General features: G+C 32.9%; 2 protein-coding genes, 2 long non-coding RNA genes and 1 pseudogene across 9 annotated transcripts; 3 read left to right on the forward strand and 2 right to left on the reverse strand.

The window, feature by feature from the left end:
• The first annotated feature begins 574 nt into the window (after positions 1-574).
• Positions 575-3951, forward strand: LOC145118818 (uncharacterized). 2 transcript variants are annotated; one of them, XR_013713512.1, is made up of 4 exons: positions 575-1165; positions 2029-2134; positions 2587-2705; positions 3758-3951. It is a non-coding gene; the product is annotated as an uncharacterized LOC145118818 (long non-coding RNA). The 2 variants fall into 2 exon arrangements; XR_013713511.1 differs by lacking the exon at positions 2029-2134.
• Positions 3952-7947: 3996 nt separating this feature from the next.
• LOC145122762 (uncharacterized) lies at positions 7948-10534 on the forward strand. The gene is made up of 3 exons (XM_079058333.1): positions 7948-8646; positions 9807-9967; positions 10054-10534. The coding sequence occupies exons 1-3, from the start codon at positions 8017-8019 to the stop codon at positions 10274-10276; spliced, it is 1014 nt and encodes a 337-aa protein (XP_078914459.1). The 5' UTR covers positions 7948-8016; the 3' UTR covers positions 10277-10534.
• Positions 10535-10553: 19 nt separating this feature from the next.
• Positions 10554-12514, reverse strand: LOC145122765 (14-3-3 protein 7-like). Its single transcript, XM_079058335.1, has 6 exons — positions 12357-12514; positions 11456-11762; positions 11287-11374; positions 11071-11180; positions 10832-10980; positions 10554-10755 (listed from the first exon to the last, which is right to left on the reverse strand). The coding sequence occupies exons 1-6, from the start codon at positions 12427-12429 to the stop codon at positions 10730-10732; spliced, it is 753 nt and encodes a 250-aa protein (XP_078914461.1). The 5' UTR covers positions 12430-12514; the 3' UTR covers positions 10554-10729.
• A 3498-nt stretch (positions 12515-16012) lies between these two features.
• LOC145122766 (uncharacterized) lies at positions 16013-16988 on the forward strand (annotated as a pseudogene).
• A 2452-nt stretch (positions 16989-19440) lies between these two features.
• On the reverse strand, positions 19441-21518 carry LOC145122767 (uncharacterized). Of its 5 annotated transcripts, none has more exons than XR_013714725.1 (6): positions 21229-21518; positions 20953-21019; positions 20254-20656; positions 20048-20127; positions 19731-19934; positions 19441-19642 (listed from the first exon to the last, which is right to left on the reverse strand). It is a non-coding gene; the product is annotated as an uncharacterized LOC145122767 (long non-coding RNA). The 5 variants fall into 5 exon arrangements; XR_013714726.1 differs by having other exon boundaries at positions 20048-20177; XR_013714724.1 differs by having other exon boundaries at positions 19731-20127; positions 20254-20375.
• Positions 21519-24365: the final 2847 nt, after the last annotated feature.

The raw sequence follows: 24365 nt of genomic DNA on the forward strand, positions 1-24365 counted from the left end.
CAGAGACATTTGTCGGACGGAGGCGACGACTGGAGAAGGAGGCGTGAAGATGAGATAAGAGAGAGAAGGAGAGAAAGAAGGCGTAAGAGAAGAGAGAGAGAAGTTCAATTAAAATTAATTATAATTAGTTAATAAATTGAAATATTGATATGTTTTATGTCCATTATGCCCTTGTGATCTTTTTCAAAAAGTCTAACATACCATTAAGATTAGCGATAATTACAATTATACCATCATCAATCTAATCCGTCCAAAAAATTGATCCAACGTTCCACTTTTAGTTCTCAGGTTCTCGGGAAACTTTGAGTTCTCAAATGATCCTTCCTCTCTCTATATATATATATATATATATATATATATATATATATATATATATATATAGAGAGAGAGAGAGAGAGGGGGGATCATTTGAGAACTTAAAGTTTCCCGAGAACCCGAGAACTAAAAGTGGAACGTTGGATGAATTATTTGGATGGCTTAGATGATTTGTGGCATAACATGTAAATAAGCTCAAATCTAATGGGTTTTTATGTTTAAAATTAAAGGACGTGAGGGTAACCTGGGTAACAAACATTTGGAAGAAAATAATGATTATCTAATTAAACCTTTTTCTCTCTCTCTCTCACACACAAAAATTCACTGTCATCCCCAAATCGATCTATGCCTCTCACGTATTCACCGCCTTCTTGATCGTCTCCCTCCCGCTTCCATCGACCTCCATTGTTGCCGATTTTTCGATCAGACATGCAAGCGGAGATGAAGAAAAAGAAACTCGGTTGGCTGTGATGGTGGAATTTGTTCCAGAGACCGAGATTTTTACAGGTTTTGATTTTTGGTTTCCTCTATAATTGATCTCTTTAATCGGAGCATAATCCGATGGTTGTGATGATGGAATCCGGAATCTGTGGTTACCTCGTCCTATCCACACTATCTCCAGATTGAAGACGGTTAATTTAAGAATCATCAATTTGACATCGGAATCTATGGTTGCCTCCGCTATTGCCAATTATGAAGTTATTGCTGATGATTCCCGAAGATTTTTTGATATCTTACAATCAACGAATACTTTTGATCCAACACTCCCTAATCTACAGATCATCGACGACGAATCCATGGATCAATAATCGAATTCGTTCCACGGATCAACAATCTAATCCATTCCTGAGTATGTATTCGCTTCTTTTCAATCTAATCAATTCCATAATTTCAGCGATAATTTTTAGATTTGATGTGTGTTGTATATGCACATAAATAAGGATACAGAACTCCTATTGCATTAATCACCATTAATTGGCTTGTTAAAATTTAAATTGTAAATCTTCAAGAACTCAAATAATGGAAGCATTGTTTGAGCCTTGGAACACCAAAACGAAAAGGAAACTAAAAGTGCTTGTTGTGTCCCTACTCTGTACATGTTAAAGCATATACGTATATCTTAAAAAGTAACAAATCTTTCCTTTTTCATTTGTTTAGCATATAATCAATTGTTCAATATCTTGTTATTGGAACTACACAGGTTCCCAGGAGGCAAAAGAGAAAAACAAAAGAGAAAAATATAACATCTGGAAAAATAATATTGGTTAGATTATTTTATCTAACAACTACACATATAAGACCAAAGCAACCAAATTTTGGTGGTAAAGTTATAAAGAAAGAATGATATGCTATTGTACAATTACTAGATTTAGTACCTATTAATTTTCATTTTCTATTTATTACAGTAAGATGACTTTGGGCTCTTTGATTTTTGATACCTTTTTAGTTGATTATTGATGTACTGTCAAATAGATGAATTGGTTGACATGTCAATTACTTTGAACATGACACTAGAAAAATTTCATATTCAGATTTCCAAAATAAAGTTCAAATTTGGATTGGTGTAGATTATCATTATTGGTTAAACATGAACAAATTATATCTGAAATGATGATATTTAAATACCGTAATACACCTCACTTTATCTCCATCTAAATGTTATTATTATAAATTGTTAAGTAACGAGGGTATATATGTCTTTTTTGTTAGAAGGTGATAGGCTCTTGTTGAATCTATCGTATATCTCAGGCATTGTAAAGCTCACATTAACAGAAATACTGGATAATATTCATAAAGATAGTTTCTCACAATTCTAGAGGTGAGAGTCTCTCCAAAAGAAGAACAATGTTCTCTTACAAATTAATTCTTAGCTGCCTACTTCCTAAAACATAAGGCCTATTTATACTACCACTAGAGACAAGACAAAAGGGAATAACAACCAGCATAATCAGGTGTTGTTCCCACTAACAAAACAGCCAATAACAACCATAATACCAAAAGGACCAAACTACCCCTACAGCCAAAAAGATAACAAAATAACTCTACTAAAGCAAATCAACTAAAAGCACTCTAGGATTAGTTGGGCTTATCAGAAGGTAAGCAAATCAATCTCATTAAATATTATTTGTCCTCAAATTTTATACTTAGGAGCTTATTACATTACTTTTGGTTCATTTACTGTAGGTTTATTTAGAATATGGTTTAATGTATAACTACAAGTTAAGAGAAATCAATGCTAACTTTGTTTATAATAATATACTTCCCACCCAGGTGTCAAGAACTTGATTGAATAGCATGAAGAGAAGCTCATGAATCTCAAAATAATTGCGAATGAAGAAGTTGGACAGATTTAAAGTCTACATCTGATGTAAATATTCTACTCAGGAAAGGTAATTGTACAAAATCCCTGTTAGACATTGTCAAATACATAAAATAGCTACATACTTTTATTTATTTACTTTACAAAGTACGAGAAAGATTATAGCTCACCCTTTAGGTCTTTATTGCTTTTATCATTTCAGAATATAATATATTAACATGAAAAAATATTTGTGATGCTTTACATATATACATTTGTAGTATTCCAATCATAACAATTTTCCAATCTTTAATTTACCTATTTACCACCATTAAATTCACATGAGAATCATGTATGAATTACACGTAATTCACATGTAAATCACAAGTGAATCACATATGAGTTACATGTGATTCATATGTAATTTACATATGAATCACAAGTAAATCACAAGTGATTCACATATGAATTACATGTGATTCACACGTAAATCACATGTAAATCACAAGTGAATCACATATGAGTTACATGTGATTCATATGTTATTACATATGAATCAAATGTAATTCACAAGTAAATCACAAGTGATTCACATATGAATTACATGCGATTCACATGTAAATCACATGTAATTCACATGGAAATCACAAGTGAATCACATATGAGTTACATGTGATTCATATGTAATTTACATATGAATCACATGAAATTGACAAGTAAATCACAAGTGATTCACATATGAATTATATGAGATTCACATGTAAATCACATGTAATTCACATGTAAATCACAAGTGAATCGCATATGAATTACATGTGATTCATATGTAATTTACATATGAATCACATGTAATTCACAAGTAAATCTCAAGTGATTCACATATGAATTACATTTGATTCACATGTAAATCAAAAGTGCATCATATATATCCGCATGTAAACAACAAGTGAATCACATATGAATTACATATGATTCACATGTAATTCACATATTAATCACATATAACTCACAAGTAAATCTCATATGAATTACATGTGATTCACATATAAATCACAAGTGAATCACATATGAATTACGTCTATATGCACACATGTATTTTTATGAGTTTTCTTACATTAATCATTTTTTTTAATTTTCTTGTAGATTTGGAAGAGTTTGTGGAAAATATTGAAGATGTGAAAAGTGATCAGTTAAAAAAAATATGGAAATTTTGACACGAAGATATGAAAGCGCTTTGAAATTTTGTAGTATTTTTTGTATTTTTATATTTATTTTGTAACGAATAAAATAATTGTACTATTGTGTTTATAGATTATTAAATAAAAATAGTTTTTTTATATGATTACTTACGAATATTACAGTATAAGAAAGATGCTTATGTGTACTTGAAAAATATGCATATATTCACATAAAACGTTGATTTTTTTTATTAAAAAAATTATAGTTTTTTTTATAAATATTCCAGTTTTTTTTTATTTTATTGATTTTTCAAAATTTACAATTTTTTAAAAAATTGCAGTTTTTTTTTAAAAAATATTTTTTTCAAATTATTTTGAAAATTAAAGTTTTCCAAAAAAATTTTGCATTTTTTTAAATAATTGAAATTTTAATTTAAAAAATATGAAAATTTGATTTATTATGATAATTTTAAGAGCTTTTTTATTAATATTTCCAATAACACAAAAAATTGAACATTAAATGAGATTGTTAAGATGACGATCAAGCCCTTTATGAGTTTACTTTGATCTAACGTTCCACTTTTAGTTCTCGGGTTCTCAGGAAACTATAAGTTCTCAACGGATCTCAACCATATATATATATATATATATATATATATATATATATATATATATATATATATATATATATATATAACCATAGATGGAGAAAACAACCTCTAAATAAGTCTTCACATTCGATTGAAGCCGCAAGGAACTTAACCGGTTCAACCAATCCTCAAACGAACTTACTATTCATAATAAATAGGCCACACATATTTAATGGTCTGTGTAGAGAGTATTTCTAACGTGATCATATTTAGGCTCTGATTCGGTTTGATATTTGATGGTTTTGGGATGGGAAGTTATTCGTACACAACAGTTTTTTGTCATACATAACAATTCATGCATTATATAGTTGTACAATACAACATTTTAAACCATCAATTGTTGTGTATGGAGAAAAATTGTTGTGTACGGATCAGCTCCCTTTTGGGATAGAAGACTCGACATATCACATATGTGGCTACATTTGGCTGAATTTGTATATGACTGATGACAAATGCGACTATTGGGATTTTAACATATTAACTACTATTGTTTTCTTGTAGCTGGACACTTTTATTCACATACGTTGTATACTATATAGCATTACCAACTTTATATTTCAATATTCAAAATTAAACCTATTTGGTGATTAAAAATTCATCCAAGCTAACATAATTTCCATGGAACTTGTTTATCGATTGATATTTCGTTTAAGATGAACATTCTGCATTTTAAGTTGGATTAAAATTTCAATGAAATCTACGCCATCGTTTTTGAAATATTTTTCTTTTTTTTATATCTTCGAATTCCAAAGGTGACATATTTTTTGGGACGAGATCTTTTAAAACAAAATAATGTCGTTTCTTTGAAACTTGAATTTATTAAATATTTTTCCACAAAATACAATAAATCTGTTAGAAATAGAAGAAGCGGAATTTTATTACTAATTATCCAAATAAAAATATAGCCAAGTTGACCGAAAATACTAACCAACTTTACTAGTTTCTCATCTACTCTTATCTATAGGTGGTACAAAAAGTTCTTTCTAGAGTGATCGATCATTGTAGCTCAACCAAAAAGATGTTCTAGAAAAGAAATGGAAGTACTTTTAAGCTCTAAAGTTAGATCTATCATCTATGTTGACTAATTTTAAAGTTTCTTGATCTATCATCTAGACTTTGTTTATTTCTATCTTAACATCTACCTGGGTAGCTAAGTTGGAAGTTGGAACCAATTTGAACCAAACTACTACTTATTCGAATGTTTATAAAATTGTTTGGATGTGTTACTATCAAGAAACCTAACTCTAAATGGCTTCATAAGTAGAGCCATTTAAAAATAACTCACAAAAAGAGTTTAAAATAGATCAACAACTTTGGAATCGCATTATTATTCAAGATAAATTCTTACACAAAAAGATAAATGACATCAATTCAATGCACATGCCACCTGATTTGTGTGATCATCACTCGTACAGACTAGATAAAGAAAGATTTTCACCAACAAGATAAAGGGAGACCAAAATTTTCTGTGAATAGTAAGTCGTTTGCTTTTTGACTTGAATGAAATTATAACGTGTGTTCAGCTTGAGTTCCAGAATATTCGTTTAAATTTGTTGGATGATAAATGTTGGGACTATTCCCTCCTTTTGTGGTGTCACATGTGGAGAATTTTTCTCTGAAAATCTTTATGAGGGCTGAGTTTGCCCTGTAAATTAAAAAGCTTGAACCCGATGTGCACTTTGATTGATATTTTAACAACTAATTTCCGGTTTAGACAATTTTTTCGAAAAAACCTTCAATTTTTTCCCCGAAAAAAACCCTTAGATGTGACAATTTTTTTGGAATCCAATTTCAATTTTTTATGTCTTCAGGATTAGAAACAATTTCAATATATGTGATTTGATCCATGATAATGTTATTTTATTCTTCTGAAACTCAATTTTTTGTTTCCATTTAAACCAACCTTTTTGTTTTAACTCATAACACTTATGTTCTTTTTGCTATTGTTTTTATTGTTCTTAATTGTTTCAACATTAGAATCTGATGAAAATATTTAACTTGTTCGAAATAAAGAGAATTACATCTGTAACCAATTCTTGTTGACAAAATAAATATTAAAATCTTTTTGTAGGAACTTGTAGATTATAACATGTGAATTATCATAAATTGTTTTAAGAACCGAACAGAAAAAACAACTTCTGAACAACAATCGATGTTTAGAATATAATCTAAGTTTTCATGTTTTGCCCGTTAGAAACATTGTCAAATTAGACTAAACAGTTGTTCTTCACATGTTCAAATTTTTAAGCATTCTCCAAACAGATTTGGATATGACATGATTCTATGACATCCCCTTTACAGATTAAGTTATTTGTTGATGCGGAAGTCCTTCGTAAACGTGAACACCACTCCCACATGAGTGATGCCCGTGTGGTGGGTGTCCCAGTGAACTAAACCATGCTCCTCTACATCAAGAAATTGTAACTTTTTTGTAATTTTTTTTTCAATTTTACTCCAATAAATACTTGTCCATTACATATTCATTTGACACAACTACATCTGAAATTTTTGAAAAAACTTATGCAACCATTAAAAGTCGGATTTCGTTTCATTTTCAAAAAACTCAATCAATTCATATCTAAAAATTTAATTTTGAAGTGTTTATCACCATTTTTCAAATGAAAATCTAATTTTAAACTCTTAAACTCTTGTATCATATAAACTTCTCTTTTATTATGTTTCTTAACTTTTTGGTAGATTTTAACAAAAAAAATGTATTTTCCGAAATTACATAACTGTTCTTTAGATTTCATACTTTATTTGAAATATCATATTTTTTTTCGAAATCCAAAATTACAGACCATAATTTGTTTTTTTGCCAAAACAAAAACTTTTTAATCTGAGGCGATCCATTCCAAGGATATTCGTCATTTTTCAAAATACAATTACCTATCTTTTTAATATTTGATTAAAATATGGTTAATTTACTTAATATTTTAATAGTTAGTATAAAACATTTTAAAACTCACCATCAAATCACATAAGTTTCAATTATTATAATGGGTTGTCATTCAAAATAATAATAATAATAATAATAATAACACCTATAAAATATTTAAATATAAATATAAAAATACTTCATATAATTTAAATAAAAATAACTTCTAAAAATCTATAACATACTATATTTCATTATTTAAAATTTTTATATATTAATTTATGAACTTTATGTATCAATTTAATTTATCACTTTGGTCGAGGCCTACATGATGACAATTGGCAATGGCAATGGCTATGTAATATGTGGATGCATTGATCCCACACACTTTAAATATTGACTTAATAAACATATACAGTTATACACTATAACTGATAAATACATATAGATAATATTTATTTAATTCAATACATATTTTTTGATGATTGCATCATTAATATTATTTAGCTGTAGTATGCATGTTATGTCAGTAAAATTAGTACCATTTCAGTCAAAGATATTTTAAAAATAATAAATACCATGCAGAATATGATTTAAAAACATCAATCAATTTGACCTACTTTTTCTGTTTATTTAACATAAAGTAGTTAAATACACACACTCAAAACACCTCAACTCTGTGTAATCCTTTCAGCCATGACGACAAAATGCTTTAGTATCACGGCCTCCAGAAACTGGTGCCTCCGATCGACCTTCTCCAGCTCCGGTCTCCGATCAACCGTCACCGACCTCGGCGACGGCACCACCATTCATTGCTGGGTACCCAAAACCCGAAAAGAAACCCGACCCGATTTGCTATTGCTCCATGGATTGGGAGCTAACGCCATGTGGCAGTGGGGGCCGGATATCATCCCTCGATTCGTTCGCCACTTCAATGTCTACGTGCCGGATTTGGTGTTCTTCGGCGACTCGTATACGACTCGCCGGGAACGATCTGAGTCGTTTCAGGCTCAGTGTGTGTACCGAGTCATGGAGGCGAACTCGGTGAAGAGAATGAGGGTGGTGGGGCTGAGTTACGGTGGGTTTGTGGCCTATAGTCTGGCGGCGGAGTTTAAGGAGGCGGTGGAGAGGGTGGTGATATGTTGTGCCGGAGTGTGTTTGGAGGAGAAGGATTTGGCGGAAGGGTTGTTTCCGGTGAAGACTTTGGAGGAGGCGGCGGATATATTGCTGCCGCAGACGCCGGAGAAGATGAAGGAGTTGATGCGGTTTACTTTTGTGAAGCCGCCGGTGAAGACTCCCAACTGTATACTTGTAGACTTCATCGACGTAAGTTTTCGCTATTTCCACACTGCTTTTCACTTCCATTCATTCCTCGTATAATTATGTGTTTTTTTAACTAATTTTTTAATAAATAACTAAAAATCTTACTAATAACTATTTTAGCCAAAATAATGCAACAATTTTACTCAGAAAATATATATTATTTAATTATCAGTTAAGCACGACCATATACAAAGTACTTGGAAATGCCTATGGTGGGTTTTTTTTTTTTTGTATTTTTTTCTCAATATTATAATTATAAGTAGTTAATATATACAATATGATTATATAGTTTATATATAATCAAAACAATACTCAGATATTTGAATATATTTTAGACGTCTTTCAACTCCTTTGGCCTATGTCTCATTTATTCAACGTGGTAGACTTATCTCCAATTTACGTTTCAGTTTTGAACTTCTTCTTCTTCTTCTTTTTTTTTTTCTTTTTTTTTTTTGTCAAGTTTAAACAATAACATGGTTTTCTTTTCAATTAAGATATATGTAAAAATTGGTAATATTTGGCAACATAATGGAACATGTTTACATAAATTGATAATACAACGTCATTTTCATTGCATGTTTTGGAAAAAACATATACTTTCGCTGAAGAATAAGAGCTATTAGCCACAAAATACCAAATATGTTTTTTTCCATTATGTAATGAATTTATGCAAAAATCGAATTTATATAAAAACTATAGATAAAGATGGTATATAATTGAAAAAAGAGAGTTAAATGCTACATTTATGATTCCTTACAATTTACATACTAAATAGTGATAATAGAGTATGGTGCACCATACTTTTCTTCTTTTGATCTCAACCTCATAACAAAATGGTCACTTTTTAATTATTATTTTAGAATTCTCCTTAAACAAAATTAAATTAAATTAAACTCCTTACATTAATTGCCGATATTTCAACCTTATTTGATGTATAACAAGTGTCATATAATAACAATTGATATGTTTGGCACCTCACAGTTAAATTTATAGTTGTTTGTGGAAAGTGAAAAAAACAATGACTATTTTGTGAAAAATCTTATGTGAAAAAGGCTATAAGACCATATCAAATATAACATAAATTGTTGTGTATATATATATATATATATATATATATATATATATATATATATATATATATATATATATATATATATATATAGGAGATGAACAAAGAACACGTAGAGGAGAAAAAGGAGCTGATTCATGCTCTATGCAAAGACCGTAAAATTTCCGAAATTCCCAAAATACCCCAGCCAACAATGATAATATGGGGCGATAAAGATCAAGTTTTTCCCTTGGAGTTGGGTTATAGATTAAAAAGGTTTGACTTTCAGTGTGTGTTTGACTTTTGAAGTCAAATGAGAGAAAGAAATGACTAATATATATTATATTCTATAAAAAATGCAGGCATTTAGGTGATAATGCAGATATGGTGGTGATAAAGAATACAGGGCATGCTTACATTGTAGAAAAACCTAAAGAATTTTACAAACACCTAAAATCCTTCCTACTCCCTCAAATCCCCCCTCTTCCACCACCACCAACCACCACCACCACAACCGCCGCCGCCACCACCACCACAACCGCCGCCAACGGCCATGCTAATTTTACCAACGTACCCCCACAGTAAAAACATGAGCAAACTGACCAGATACACGGGGTCTCCACCCTCCAATCCTTCAAAGTTTTGAACTTTTTTAACTCTTGTAACTCGAAATTAATCCAAAAGTATTTATTATTATCAAGTGAAAAACTATTATTTATCTCGCTAGAAGTAGAATATAATGATTAGACAATAGACAACCATATTTGTTACACAGTACAAGACTGACTTTACTGTGTTTACCATGTATTGAACTGGAACTGAGTGTGTTTTTTAATTTTTTTACTGTGTTTAGCATGCATCGAACTGAAACTGAGTGACAAACACACAGGCTATAAGTATATACCAAAGATTCAACAAAAATCTAACATAACAATCTTGAGACATTGAAATTTCATAACATGGATTTAAAAAAAAAAAAAAAAAAAAAAAACAAATGAACCATAAAGTTGCTTTATTTGCTCAAACGGATGTTAATTCTTATCTCCCTTGAGGTTCACCAGCTCCTGTGAAAAATTATAAAAAGTGAGAAATTTATAAAAATTTATATAAAAAAATATATAATTTTTTTTTTTGGTTTACCTCCCTCCTCTGAAATATTTGAGGTCCAAAGAGTGAGATTATCCTTAATCAGTTGCAAAATCAGAGTGCTGTCCTTGTAAGATTCTTCATCTATGTTGTCAAGTTCAGATATAGCTTCATCAAATGCTTGTTTGGCCATGTGGCATGCCCTGATTGGTTTAAAAATAATTTGTTAAATAAAATTGTATTTATAATAGAAATTGGTAAATGACTAATCACTAATGACAGATTGATTAAACCTTTCAGGGGAGTTTAATATCTCATAGTAGAAAACTGAGAAATTCAAAGCCAAACCAAGTCTAATTGGATGAGTAGGTGCCAGGTCAGATGCAGCAATAGCTGTTGCAGCCTTCAAGAAATAGCAACATACTTTCATTAATTTATTTATTATAACATTTTATTTTTAAAGTACAATGAATAAATAAAATGAAAGTAATGGGAAGAAATGAAATAACCTCATAAGCTTTCAGAGACTGATCTTTAACCTCCTTATGATCTCCACTTATTTTAAATTCAGCCAAGTAACGAAAGTAATCACCCTTCCTGATGATATTAAACTTTTTTTTAAAATAAAATCACAAAGGTCATTTAGCAAAGTATATGTGATATTCAAAAGAAACATACATTTTATGATAGAAGACAGCAGATTCTCCAGATTTTGTTGATGGAAGCAAATGGTGATCAATTGTTGCAAGTATGTCATTGCATATAACTGCAAGTTCATCTTCCACTTTCTTCATGTAATCCTTTATCTTTTTCACATTTTGTTCATGGCCTTTGCCCTCTTCCCTGTTCTCAATAGATGATAGTATCCTCCATGCAACTCTTCTTGATCCAATCACATTTTTGTATCCAACAGACAACAAGTTTCTTTCCTCCAAAGTCAGTTCCACATCCAGTTTTGCAATGGATTTCATTGCTTCAACCATCTCTGAGCCAATAAACAAGGAAATTTCAGAAAGTGTTCAACATCAATGTCGATCAACTTTTGGTTCTCATCTACTCATATACACAGGCTTTTGAAAAAAATGTGTAAATAACTTTCATCTAGTGTAAAAATAGATACGATTATATTAGAATCAATGTGGCTATATGAGCGAATTCAAACAAAACATCGATGTAGATATGTAATCAGCATTGTTCTGATATACAGAATCGAGCCGCAACTCAAACGGAACCGAAATTAGAAGGTGCATAATTCTCGATTTGTGATCGTTATAGTACAGAAACATGGAAATCAACAGTGAATTAAGTTCACAGATGCGTAAAATTCGAATCTGATGAAAAAGCCCCAAGGAATCTTCATAAAAAATGGAGGTACAAGAGGTTAAAAGTGATCATAAAGCACGAAAACGAAAACTACGAACGAACACACGGATTTGCAATTTGAATCGACTAACAATCACCTCGAAACCAAAACTAGAAAAATCCGCTGGTTTTCCATTGTGAAATTACCAGCAAAACTGAAAATCATGGGGTTATATGAAGCAAATAGCAGAGTAAGGAAGAACGTAAATATAATTACCGTCGTATCTCTCGGCTTGCTCTGCAATTCTAGCGATGTAAACATGGCGATCTCGCTCCTTCTCCGTATCCATCGTGTCTGCAAAACCCTTGTTTTCAGTTGGAAAACTAATGAAATTAAGGCAGGGAGAGAGAGGAGGTGGTGACTGTTGAATTAAGAGGACAATGGTCAGCATCTGGTCCACTTTCATTTTTTATTTATTTTCTAGTCCTTCTACTTCTCCATTTCTCAAAAAATATCACAACATTTTGTCTTTGTCTATGAGATTATGTGTAACTATTAAATAATTTAAACTAGAGGTGGCGATCTGCATTGTTTGCAAACAGCCAAGATATGACGGTTTTTTTAAATAATTTTCATTTTGTAAACCATTCTCAAACATAAAAAATTTCATTTTCACATGACTAAATTTAAAAAATGTTCTCTTTGGTTTCTTTGGTTTAATAATGGATATCATAATTTTAGTCCAAGTTTTTTATTTGTATCAATTTCGTTTATGTGGTTTCTAAATTTTTCAATATTGGTCCAACCCACTAAACCGTCTAAACTGAACCGTTAAAGGGCAACACATGTGTTGCATATGAGGGTATTTTTGTCCTAAATGATTTCTCTATCCACGGGTTGTATATAGGTCGAAGCAGATAATTCATGGATTGTTAAGGTCCATCAACAAGCTTCAAGATTCACTGACATCGATCCTTGTCTAAAACATGACTAGAAAGTAACTCTACAGTTTACATCCTTTGTCCCTCCTCCCCAAGTTATTTCATTTAAATGGTCAAATGCTAGTCAAACCATCAATGTTAGGCGTTTTTCACAAAAATGTTTCCACCACACTTTTGTTCCTTCTAATATTTATTTAAATATCAACAACTTTCATCATCAATTTCTATTTATAAATTATTTAAATAATAGTATTTTTTTTCAAAATTCACCCTAAAAACCAGGTTCAGAGCTTTCGGCAATTTCGACCCCCTTGGCGATCGGTCGACGATTTCGACCACATTGTCGACCCACCATTATTGCTTCATTATTCTTGCAAATAGTGTGGTTAATTTCCATGCATATATAAGTGAAATTAATTTCCAAGTATGTATCATTGTTTCTCTGTGATATTTATATTTTTACCCTTTAGTTTATTATATTTACGTAATCGAGCCGAGTTGAATCGAGCTCATGATCTTAGTTGTATTTCTATTTCAGTTTAATGTAATTTTATTATTTTAATAACTAATCGAGTCGAGTCGAGTCGAGCCAAACTCGAAACTATCGATTACTTTATCAAGTTCGAGTTTGAGTTTGAAATTGAGGCTTGAGTTGAGCTCAAGTTTTTTAGTCGAGTTGAGTTTCGAGCTTGGTAATACTCGACTTGACTCAGCTCGATTACACCTCGATATCCATGGCTACAATATCATCTACAACAATGTGTTACTCGACCCTAAAACAAAGAACTATTAGGCAAAATTATCAACGATAGGGTATTAATGGTAGTAGACCGGAAGGTTGGGTGTATCCGGTTGCTCACAAAAGTATGTTTACAAATATGGATCTGAAGTTCTTAGGAGTACACCTGCAATATCTATATACGCTCAGGAGTCATATTAGAATGATATTACTATGATCCTAAAGAGTCACACTAATAACAACTTGATGCAATTGATTATTTATTAGAAATTGATTTTAATAAATACTCATAAACTCTTATAATTAATTGGAAATTATTATTTCATGGAAATAAGAATTTTCAGTGGCAAGTAACATAATATATATATATATATATATATATATATATATATATATATATATATATATATCACATGGTATGATTTATTAAGTCATATACAACATTTTACACTAGAAATATTTTTTTTTGTCTTTTACTAAAAAGTTAAGGTTTATATTTTATAAAAGAGTTTAGAGAGGTTTTACAAACTAGCCCGGACCGAAAATTTGCAAAGTTTGCTTTCTTTTTCCTTCTAAAAATCGTAGACATGTTAGAGGAGAGGGGATGGCCTTTTGATTTGTTTAATCAAAAAAATGCCTCTTGAAAGCATGCTTGGACCGCATGATGGAGTATGGGTGACTAGGGACATGGTAGGTCTTAAAGTGCTAAGACCTTACGGTTAATAAGATTAGCTTAAAGACTTAGATAAGGCTTTCATTCATTCACTCTTGCATGCTCAAAACTGTAGACACTCTTCCTCACTCTTTCATTCCTCTCTTGCATGAGCTGTTAGAGTTTTGGTTAGTTATTTTTGCTCTCTTTGACTCATACTTAGGTTTGACTCAAAGCTTAAGATTTTACAAGACTAACAACTTCTTCAAGTTGGCTTCTTATCGGCGTCCACTAAGGAAATGATTTTATCCATATTCTTCCACAACTTGCATACATCCCCTTGACGAACCAAAGAACTACACAGGTTGTTATTTTCTTATAACTTCTATGGTTGTTGTTTTTCTTTCTATTTCTTACAAGATGATCCTTGGTGGGTGTAAATTTGTTTATGTTTATTTTGAAATTTCAAGTCTTCTGTTGCTATTATCTTGAGTTTTTGAAACTATTTTTAAATAAAAATCCAACAGGACCATCTAAAACGAGAGGGGATAAAAAGAGATGACATATGAGATGGGAGAAAAGAGGGATGCCAATAGAGAGGATGAGATGGGAGAGAAGAGAATATTAATGAAGCAATGGAATCAAGAAGATTATTAAAGCAATCCAAGAAGACTGATCATTCATTTGGAGGAGTTGTTAGTGGAGGCTTAACAACCGATGGTGGCGGAGGCGTGATGTGTCGTCGGCGAATGTGGAGGAAAGGCTGGCGAGGTGGTGTGTAGAAGCTAAATTTGTGATGAGTGAAAGGATTAGAGGTGTGTTTTTTTAATTTTAGAAAATGTCTGCCAAATTTAGAAGTGATTTTATATTTATATTATAAGAAGAGGACGTTCAAACCTTTTTAGGTTTGTAATTTTCTTCAAAACAAACGGTTTCGATTAAAAGGTTGGTCCTTCCTATAAAAAGGTTAAAAACATATTTTGAAAAAAAAAAAAAACACCACATGATAAGGGAGACAGAGGTGGGGGCATATATTGATTTTTTAATATTATAAATAATAAACCTATAATAAATTAATTTAAATTAATTTCTTAAGGGTAAATAGTATTTTTCATGTTGATTGGGATAAAAAAGTTAGTAACCAAATACACATATTATCACAAACAAGAATATCACAAACAAGAAGGACCATTCGTGTAATTTAGGAGAAAAGGTCTTGATTTTCCTTTTATAAAATTAACACAAGAACAGTAACTTAGTCAATATATTACTTTTATGAAAAATGAATAAATTCTAGATATAAGAAAAAAAAAAACTTTTGCTTAATTAAATGGAGTAAAAACGGATAGATATACGATTTTTGAATTTTGATTAAGCCCTATGATTTTAGTGATATACGATTTTTGAATTTTGATTAAGCCCAATGATTTTAGTACGGAGAAAATGGATTTACAATTTATATTTGACCTTACCTTTTACAAATTTGCGTGTTGCACAAACCAAACTTTTTTCTTATATATTTACTGCCGCATACAAACCTTGGCTCTCAAGTTTCAACCCTCGCTTCAGTGAGTCAGTTCCAAGTTTTGGTTATCGATCGTCGCTGTCTTCCCACGCCGTAGAGAAACCTTCAATATCTTCTTGGTTCTCCGTAGTGGCTGCTGTCCTTCGCCTCAGAAAGAGATATATAGAGATGGCAGAGAGAAAGGTTTTGAATAAATACTATCCGGCTGATTTTGATCCGGCGACGATTCCGAGAAGGAGAATGCCGATTAATCAACAAATAAAGGTTAGAATGATGCTTCCGATGAGCATTCAGTGCAAGAATTGTGGGAACTACATGTCCAGAGGCACCAAGTTCAACTCGCGTAAAGAAGAAGTCAAGGGAGAGACGTATCTTGGGATCAAGATATTCAGGTTGTATTTCAAGTGCTCCAAGTGCTCAGCCGAGATTACGATAAAGACAGACCCACAAAACTCAGATTATTTTGTGGAGTCTGGAGCCGATAGAAATTTTGAGCCTGTTGAGAAGAAGCAACCATGCACCAAGTCCTTGGAGAATAAAAGGCAGATGGAGATTCTTTCTGGACTTGAGGAAATGAAGTCACTGAAGTCAAGACATGCAAGTGTGAGTGTAGATGCAATGCTTGAAGCTTTGCAGCAACTATCAACTCCTATGGTACAGCAGGAGGAAAAGCTTGAAGAGGAGGTTATAAAATCCATCTTTCAAAAGAGGAGGAAGGTTTCTCAACAAGTTTCTGATCATAGCCCAACCTTCCGGTACTTTAAAAAATCGAAAACAAAAACAAAAACAGTGTCGGATAATAGAGTTGATGTTCCCAAGTATTTGACCATGAAGTTGTTGTGTTTCTGGAACAAGCAATCAGAGGCTGACTATGATCAACAGGCCAGAAATGGACTACAACTGTTATGCCAACACTATGACAATGGACAAGAAGAAGAAAAAGAGTAATCGTATCGGGTTCAGAGTTGAAAACTAATACTATTTTATTATACTTTTATCCCTAGTAGATTAATGTATGTCTATAATTGATTGTTATTGATTTTAGAGTTGGGAAGACAAATCTACTATGGTTTGTGAACACATATACATCTCATTTAGGGCATCTACAATGCTTTGAACTCCATAAAATTCAATAGATTGTCACATCATTTTTCTATAATCTATACAACTCTATCACTTTTTTCTATAATTTCCTACAATGCATTGAACTCTACAAGTTCAATAGATTATTACAAAATGTAATTTATAGTAAATATTTAAAAATTAAAAACTTTTCTTTTTCCCATTGAAAGTTCAATAGACATTAAACTTCAAATTCGTTGAATGTCAACGTGCCATCTCACAATGGTGGAGTTTCATCCATTAAATGACACATGAAATTGTCACCTCATTCAACTCTTAGGTTGCGTGTTTGTTTGGAATTGGATGGAATGAAATTGCAATGTAGTTATTTGTGCTCTTGATCAGTTTTTGCTTTTAATTACTTTTTTAATTTATTATTTTGTTTTTGGGTTTTTAAATGTTTAAAGAAAGCAGGGTGTGCGTGGTACAGTTTGGTGCGGTTTAGAGTCAAAACCGCACAGCATATGCGGTTTGATATTTTTGGAAACCGCAAATTGCACCGCAAAAACTCTAAACTGCATTATACGGTGCGGTTTGGTGCAACGATTTATGCGGTTTAGGTGCGGTTTGTACGGTTTCATGAGTCCAACATTAATCCTTAAATAAATGTGTGTGTGTGTGTGTGTGTGTGTGTGTGTGTGTGTGTGTGTGTGTGTGTGTGTGTGTGTGTGTATATATATATATATATATATATATATATATATACTAGTCGTGTACCCGCGCAAAGCGGCGGCGCCAAATAGTGTTCAGACAATGATTAATTCATATAGGTGAATAGTTTCTTTGCGGCTATCAGATTAAAACATAAAAACCATTAAGTATTAACAAAGTTCCAAACGTTGATTAATCTATTTATGCATCATTTCTTATCGAATTGCAATTAATCACTTCATATGTTAACTCTAAACAACTGTAACATAATAACCATTAAAGTTATCATTTTGTTCAAAAAAAGAAAAAACATTAAAATAATCATTTTTTTGCAATGTTTTTGCCGAAAATGTCTTATTTTCTTTTGGTTAGTAGTTTGGTAGCGTTGAACAATTTTCTTTCTAAAAACTTCTTATTTCAAAAAGCAAATAATGTATCAACAAATTATTCATTCATGATTTTGGCATTAAACATGTTTTAAAACTATATTTCTAAAAACTATTAAATTATGTCTTTTTTTAATACGTTACTTTTATATATAAGAGTATAATAGTCATCTAATCAGATATAGAAAAATTAGTTAGCCCATAAAATAAAATTATTTATTCAAACATAATAACTCATTAAGACATGTTACTCTATACTTGACTTAATGTAAAAAATAGGGTTATTGTTAGAAAAGTTCCATATTTTGCACTAATATATGGAAAAGTCCCAATTTTTATCTTTTAAACAAAAAGTCCAGATTATCAAATATTTTGTCCAAATTAATAGAAAAGTCTTTAGCTTTTTTTAACAGAAAATTACATATTATCGTGTAAATTATAATCAGAACTTTTATATTAAAAAAAAGTTATGACTTTTCCATGAGCTTGGTCAAAATAATAGGATTTTTTTAACGATAACTTGTAAAAATATAACCATAAAACAAAAAAAGGTAAATAACCATGATTCTAGCAAACTTATGAGGTGGAGTGTTTGTTTGCTCTCTCTTTCCATTTATATACAGCTAACGTTGATTAAGTATTTATTTAATCCTCTTTTTAAGGATAGCTTTACTTCTTTTTAAGCAAAAAATAAAACCAATATGTTTCCAAGGAAACATGCATCTGTTTTGTAAGATATGTTTTGTAAGATACGTGCCCTTCTCCCTATTGAATCGAAATATAACATCACAGTAAGAGTTTCATAATTACACATCTTGAAATGGATAATTAAGAGCTCTAATTATACTCCATTATCATTTTCACTATCCTGTTGCAGTTGATGGACTAAATAGAAAGTTATGTGGGCCACAAAGACTTCTTTATAAAAATCATAATTTTTGATGTAAACTACAATAAGGAAAAGTCAATAGTCAACACCATTGAGTATACAATGGTCGATCTCTTATTTGCAACAATTTCAAGAATATCTCAATTGGTTGTCAAATACCTTGGTATTTGACAAACCTTACCAAAAAACACGACTTTGATCTTGCCATCCGTATGCATGGCCATTCACCCCTACTTGATAAAAACATTGTACTACTCACTAAGTTCCTTTTCCCTTTATCTTCTTCAAAAAGAGATTTTGATGTGTCATCTTATTTCAAGTCTTTACCTCAATAGGAAGTTTTCAGAAACAATTATGTGTAATGGGCATGTGATCTGTCCTACATAAGCTATGGTAATAAGAAATATAATAGATATTAGCCTCCTTACAAGCTTCCCGTGTGAAACTAGAGCCACTTCAATCGAAATCCCTTGTAATTCAATTTAATCATTAGCTTTTGAATTAACAATTGAAATTCAAATTACAATTTAAAGATAAGAATTACACGTCACCTACTAAAAAGAGATTATAACACAAATATTAAAGAAATTGTGTGTTCACGAAATTTAATGAAGATTGGAGCCCAAAGTGCGACCGCCACACCAATATTGTTCTTTTCTGAAAAAGTACATAACCTAATTTCAGAAAACTAAATAAAAGGTATTTAAAATCTTATATTTTTTTTCCTTTTAATACAAAATATTACCTTTGTGGGAGTACTTGTGTCTATGTGAATGTTGGGGTGCCATCCATTAATCACATATACAGATCTGCTCACGAAATCTATAATAATGTGAGAAAAACAATGTAAAAACAAAGTAGCCCTTAGAAAATACTTCAACAAACAGTTATATAATAAACCTCATTAAAATATAATTTTGCAATGAAAACCAATGATGGTCCTTACACCCTGCACCATCAAATAAAATATAAATTCACAAGAAATAAAGATGATTTTGATGCTTCCCTATAAATGATTAAATTAACTCGAAACAAATTAGAACTAAAACCAGGGAATATTACCAGTAAGCAAGGTCTGCTATCTACATGACCCACATATTAGGCCATCTATGTGCCTCACTTTCTCTGTTTCGAATCACCATCTTCAATACATAGTTGAATTTGGAATGTTATTTGAAACAGAGAGCGAATACTGGACAATTTAGTATGTATATACAAACGGTTGCAGAAAAAAAAAGCAAATGAGTAGAAATGATGAAGATATATACCTATAAGACCGATGGAGTATGAAATTTGTCTTTGGATTGTGCATGAATTTGAATCATCAAAACTTCATAATCCAGCAAAGCATGCCTGAAGCTTGGCTATGCCATATTTATTATCAAGAAACCTGCCCCCACATGTTAAATACAACACAAAACACCAAAAACTCATCTTAAGTTGAAAATTACATCTTGAGTACATTAGGTTTTGCAAGCTCATGCTGAACTTTCTTGGTGTCAGTTAAATACTGACACTTCATACCTTTCCACTCCTATAAGATTCATAAACATTAAATTGACAAGAAAAGAATATGATTAAAGAATATTTGAAAGAAAATTTTCAAGAAATGTCTACTCACTGATTCAGAAGCATAATCCTTAGGTGCATATTTGACTCTAAAATATATAACTGGAACAATTTCAACATCCATGAAAGTAAGTTAATTTTCAAAATTTAGTTGGTGTTCGAAGATAGTTTGCCCAAATTACAGAAATACCAATATACATACACACATAGCTTTAATGAGATTGACATACACACATTTGTACATATTTATACATCATAAACACGTAGCCTATACAAATTTATCAGATTGTAATACATATATTTATACATACAAACAAATTTGTCCACACATAGCTTTAATCATCAACATAAAAATGAAAAAAAAATGAAAAAAATGAAAAAAAAAATGAAAGAAGTACCTTTGAGTTCAGATTCCCATCCGACTAAAAGGGAAAGTAAGAAAATTAATTTAGCAGTTTCACAAACCTACATAAATGGAAAAGAAAACAAATCAAACTAAAACCAAAATCGGAAAACTTCATATTCTAAATGTATAATCAAAATTACACAACGTAGACGGTGGTTGCTCAGAATTTCCATAGTTAGGGTTTCTTTGATAGAGTAATAGAAAGATAGAGAGAAGAAAGAGATGTTGGTGTTGCATTGGTGGTTTGGTAGAGATGAGAAGGAAGTACCAGACTCTTAGTGAGATTCATTGCTTGAGGTATCAGAAAAATGGAGGCGGCAGTGATCTGACAACGTAGGATGCAGTGACAAATGCCAGAGTTTTTGTTCTTGCAAACGATAATGTGAGAAAGTGAGGGAAAAATGGTTCGGTAGGTCCCACTGAATCTCGAATTGACCGATTCAATTGGGTGAAGATGAAGAGCCAATCCGATTCAATTGGGTGAAGATGAAGAGCAGGGTCAATATATGCAGAATTTAAGATATTTAAGATATTTGCTCAAGCGTATTTGGATGAAAAAGCTTTCAAATTTTGAATGAACCCTGAATTATGGGAAGAATATCATATTTATAAGGATTAAAAAAAGTGGTTAAAATTTAATATTATTTTATTGATGGTTACTTGTATATTTAGCTTAATAGTTTGGACGTCTTAAAAAAATAATAATATTATATTTAATCAATTTTTAGAAATATATAGATTTCTTTTATAAGATAGTATATATATATATATATATATATATATATATATATATATATATATAGGTTAAGTTCAAATGAAAACACTATTTAATGTGAGAACGTGAGAACATTACTTTATGTTGGAGCGAATTCGGGAGGCCCAACAGGAGACCATGAAGGAGGAACATCGGAAGAGCGATCGGATTGTGGGGCATGTTTCCTCCTTCGACTATGATAGCCGAGGGTTATTGACTCTTCACCATAGGGTGTGGGTCCCTTATCATGGAGGCGTGCGCCAGATCCTGATGGAGGAGGCACACAAATCCAGATTTTCTATCCATCCCGGAGCGACGAAGATGTATAGAGATCTTCGTCCCAATTATTGGTGGCCCTGCATGAAGCGGGACGTAGCATGGTACGTGGAGCGGTGCTTGACCTGCAGGAAGGTCAAGGCCGAGCACCAGAGGCCACACGGCAAGATGCAGTCGTTGGATATTCAGGTCGATGACAGCCTGAATTACATTGAGCGACCTGTAGCAATCCTTGACCGGAAGTCGAAGGATCTGAGGAACAAGAGGGTTGAGCTGGTAAAGGTGCAATGGCAGCACCGGAAGGGCTCGGAATGGACTTGGGAGCCGGTGGATGAGATGATGGAGCATTACCCAGAGCTGTTCCAGGACCGAGCAGCAGACTTCGAGTACGAAGTCTAAAATAAGTGGGGGAGATTTGTAGCACCTGGTTCTTGGTATGTATTTTTTATTTAAGTATTTTTGCATTTTTGGCCTTGGACTCGGCGAGTTGAAGGACCAACTCGCCGAGTAGAAGCGGGATGAGGCGCGGGATTTAAGTGATGGACTCGTCGAGTAGGGTCCCGGACTCGACGAGTAGACTCTGACTGGACAAAAACCCTAATCTGAGGGTTTGCACCCTATTTAAACAATGTTATGTCGGCCACAACGTCCCTTATGCTCCCAGAACACCTCTCATTGAAACCCTAGCCGTTATTGAAGCAATCTAAGCCTTGTTGGTGGATTTTGGTGCTTGTGGTCTTAAGAAGGAAGGAGAAAGGCTTGAGGAAGCAAGTAAAGACCAAGGGAACCCGAGTTTGTGCCCCTTCTACAGTTCATTGAAGGTAAAAAGCTGTAACCTTGCTCTTTCATTTGTTAGATCCCTTTTTGGGGAGATTTAGGGCTTTTATAAGCCACTTTTGATGGCCAACCATGATTGCAAACATGGTTAGGGGTTAGAGCTTCTGAATCACGTCATTAAAGGAGTCACAAGGCAGTTGGGGACTGCTTTTGCACCCCTGAAAGGCCCCATGCATCTTAAGAGCTTGTTTTATGTCTTTTTGAGCTCAAAGTCCCATGCAAGCACGTAAAGTTTGTAACTTTACGTGCTAGATCGATTATAGAAGCTTGGATCTATCTTTTGATCAAAGGTTGTACATCAGAATTAAAGGATTTAGAGTGTGGACATGACTGACTCGGCGAGTCCGTTCTTGGACTCGACGAGTTTGAGCCCCATATCTGTTGAGAGTCAAAGGAACCCAGTTGAGTGTTAGAAGGGTTGTAATCGGACAGGAAGAGTTACCCAATGTATTGGACGTGATTTTAGACCTGGAGTTCATGGGACTCGACGAGTGCTAGAACAGACTTGGCGAGTCCAAGGCAATCTTCTTAAGGATGAAGATGAACTCGACGAGTTGTTCATCAACTCGGCGAGTCAAGGACAGAACTTGTTCATCAGATGAAGGTGAACTCGACGAGTTGTTCATCAACTCGGCGAGTCGGATGAGTTTCATGCGATGTTCATGTGAGGGAGGAACTCGTCGAGTTGACGGCCCAACTCGACGAGTTGGGTCATGGATAAGGACGAGTAAAGGGTGAGGGACTCGGCGAGTTGACGGCCCAACTCGGCGAGTCGGGCCAACTTGAAGTTGACTTTGACTAGACTTGGACTGACCCTGTTTAGGGTTGTACTGGCTTTGTGTTGACTTGATGGTCGTCGTGTAGGGATCGAGGAGTCGAAGGGAGTCGACTTGTGCGCCGAGGATAATTCAAACACTGCACGACATTGAGGTGAGTTACCTTCCAGTAGGGGTGGGTCTAAGGCCACAATATCGGCGCACCAAAGAGGAGTATTTGTAAGATGATTGTCTTTGTGATAATTATCTTGGTTTGGTTATGTGCTTTGGTCACGAGTATTATCTGCATGATATGTTACGTGTATAGTAGGGATTAGGATCCCTGACAGCGGCCCTTAGGGCCGTGGGGTAGGTCAGTACCCGGATATGCCTGACTGTATGATTGTACCTTGATGTTGTATGCTAGTGGTAGGGGGTGGAATAGTCCCCAGTTACCGGTTGAAAGATACCGATGACAGTTACCGGTTGAAAGATACCGATGATGGTTACCGGTTGAAAGATACCGATGACGCTTACCGGTTGAAAGATACCGATGATGGTTACCAGTTGAAAGATACCGATGACGCTTACCGGTTGAAAGATACCGATGATGGTTACCAGTTGAAAGATACCGATGACGATGACCGGTTGAAAGATACCGATGTTGGTTACCGGTTGAAAGATACCGATGATGATTACCGGTTGAGAGATACCGATGATATTGTATGGTATGTGGTATGATGGGGGAACTCACTAAGCTTTGTGCTTACGGTTTCGGTTTTG

Source organism: Lactuca virosa, chromosome 6 (genome assembly GCF_052849685.1).
Source record: "Lactuca virosa cultivar CGN04683 chromosome 6, Lactuca_virosa_CGN04683_v6, whole genome shotgun sequence".
Lineage (NCBI taxonomy): Eukaryota > Viridiplantae > Streptophyta > Magnoliopsida > Asterales > Asteraceae > Lactuca > Lactuca virosa.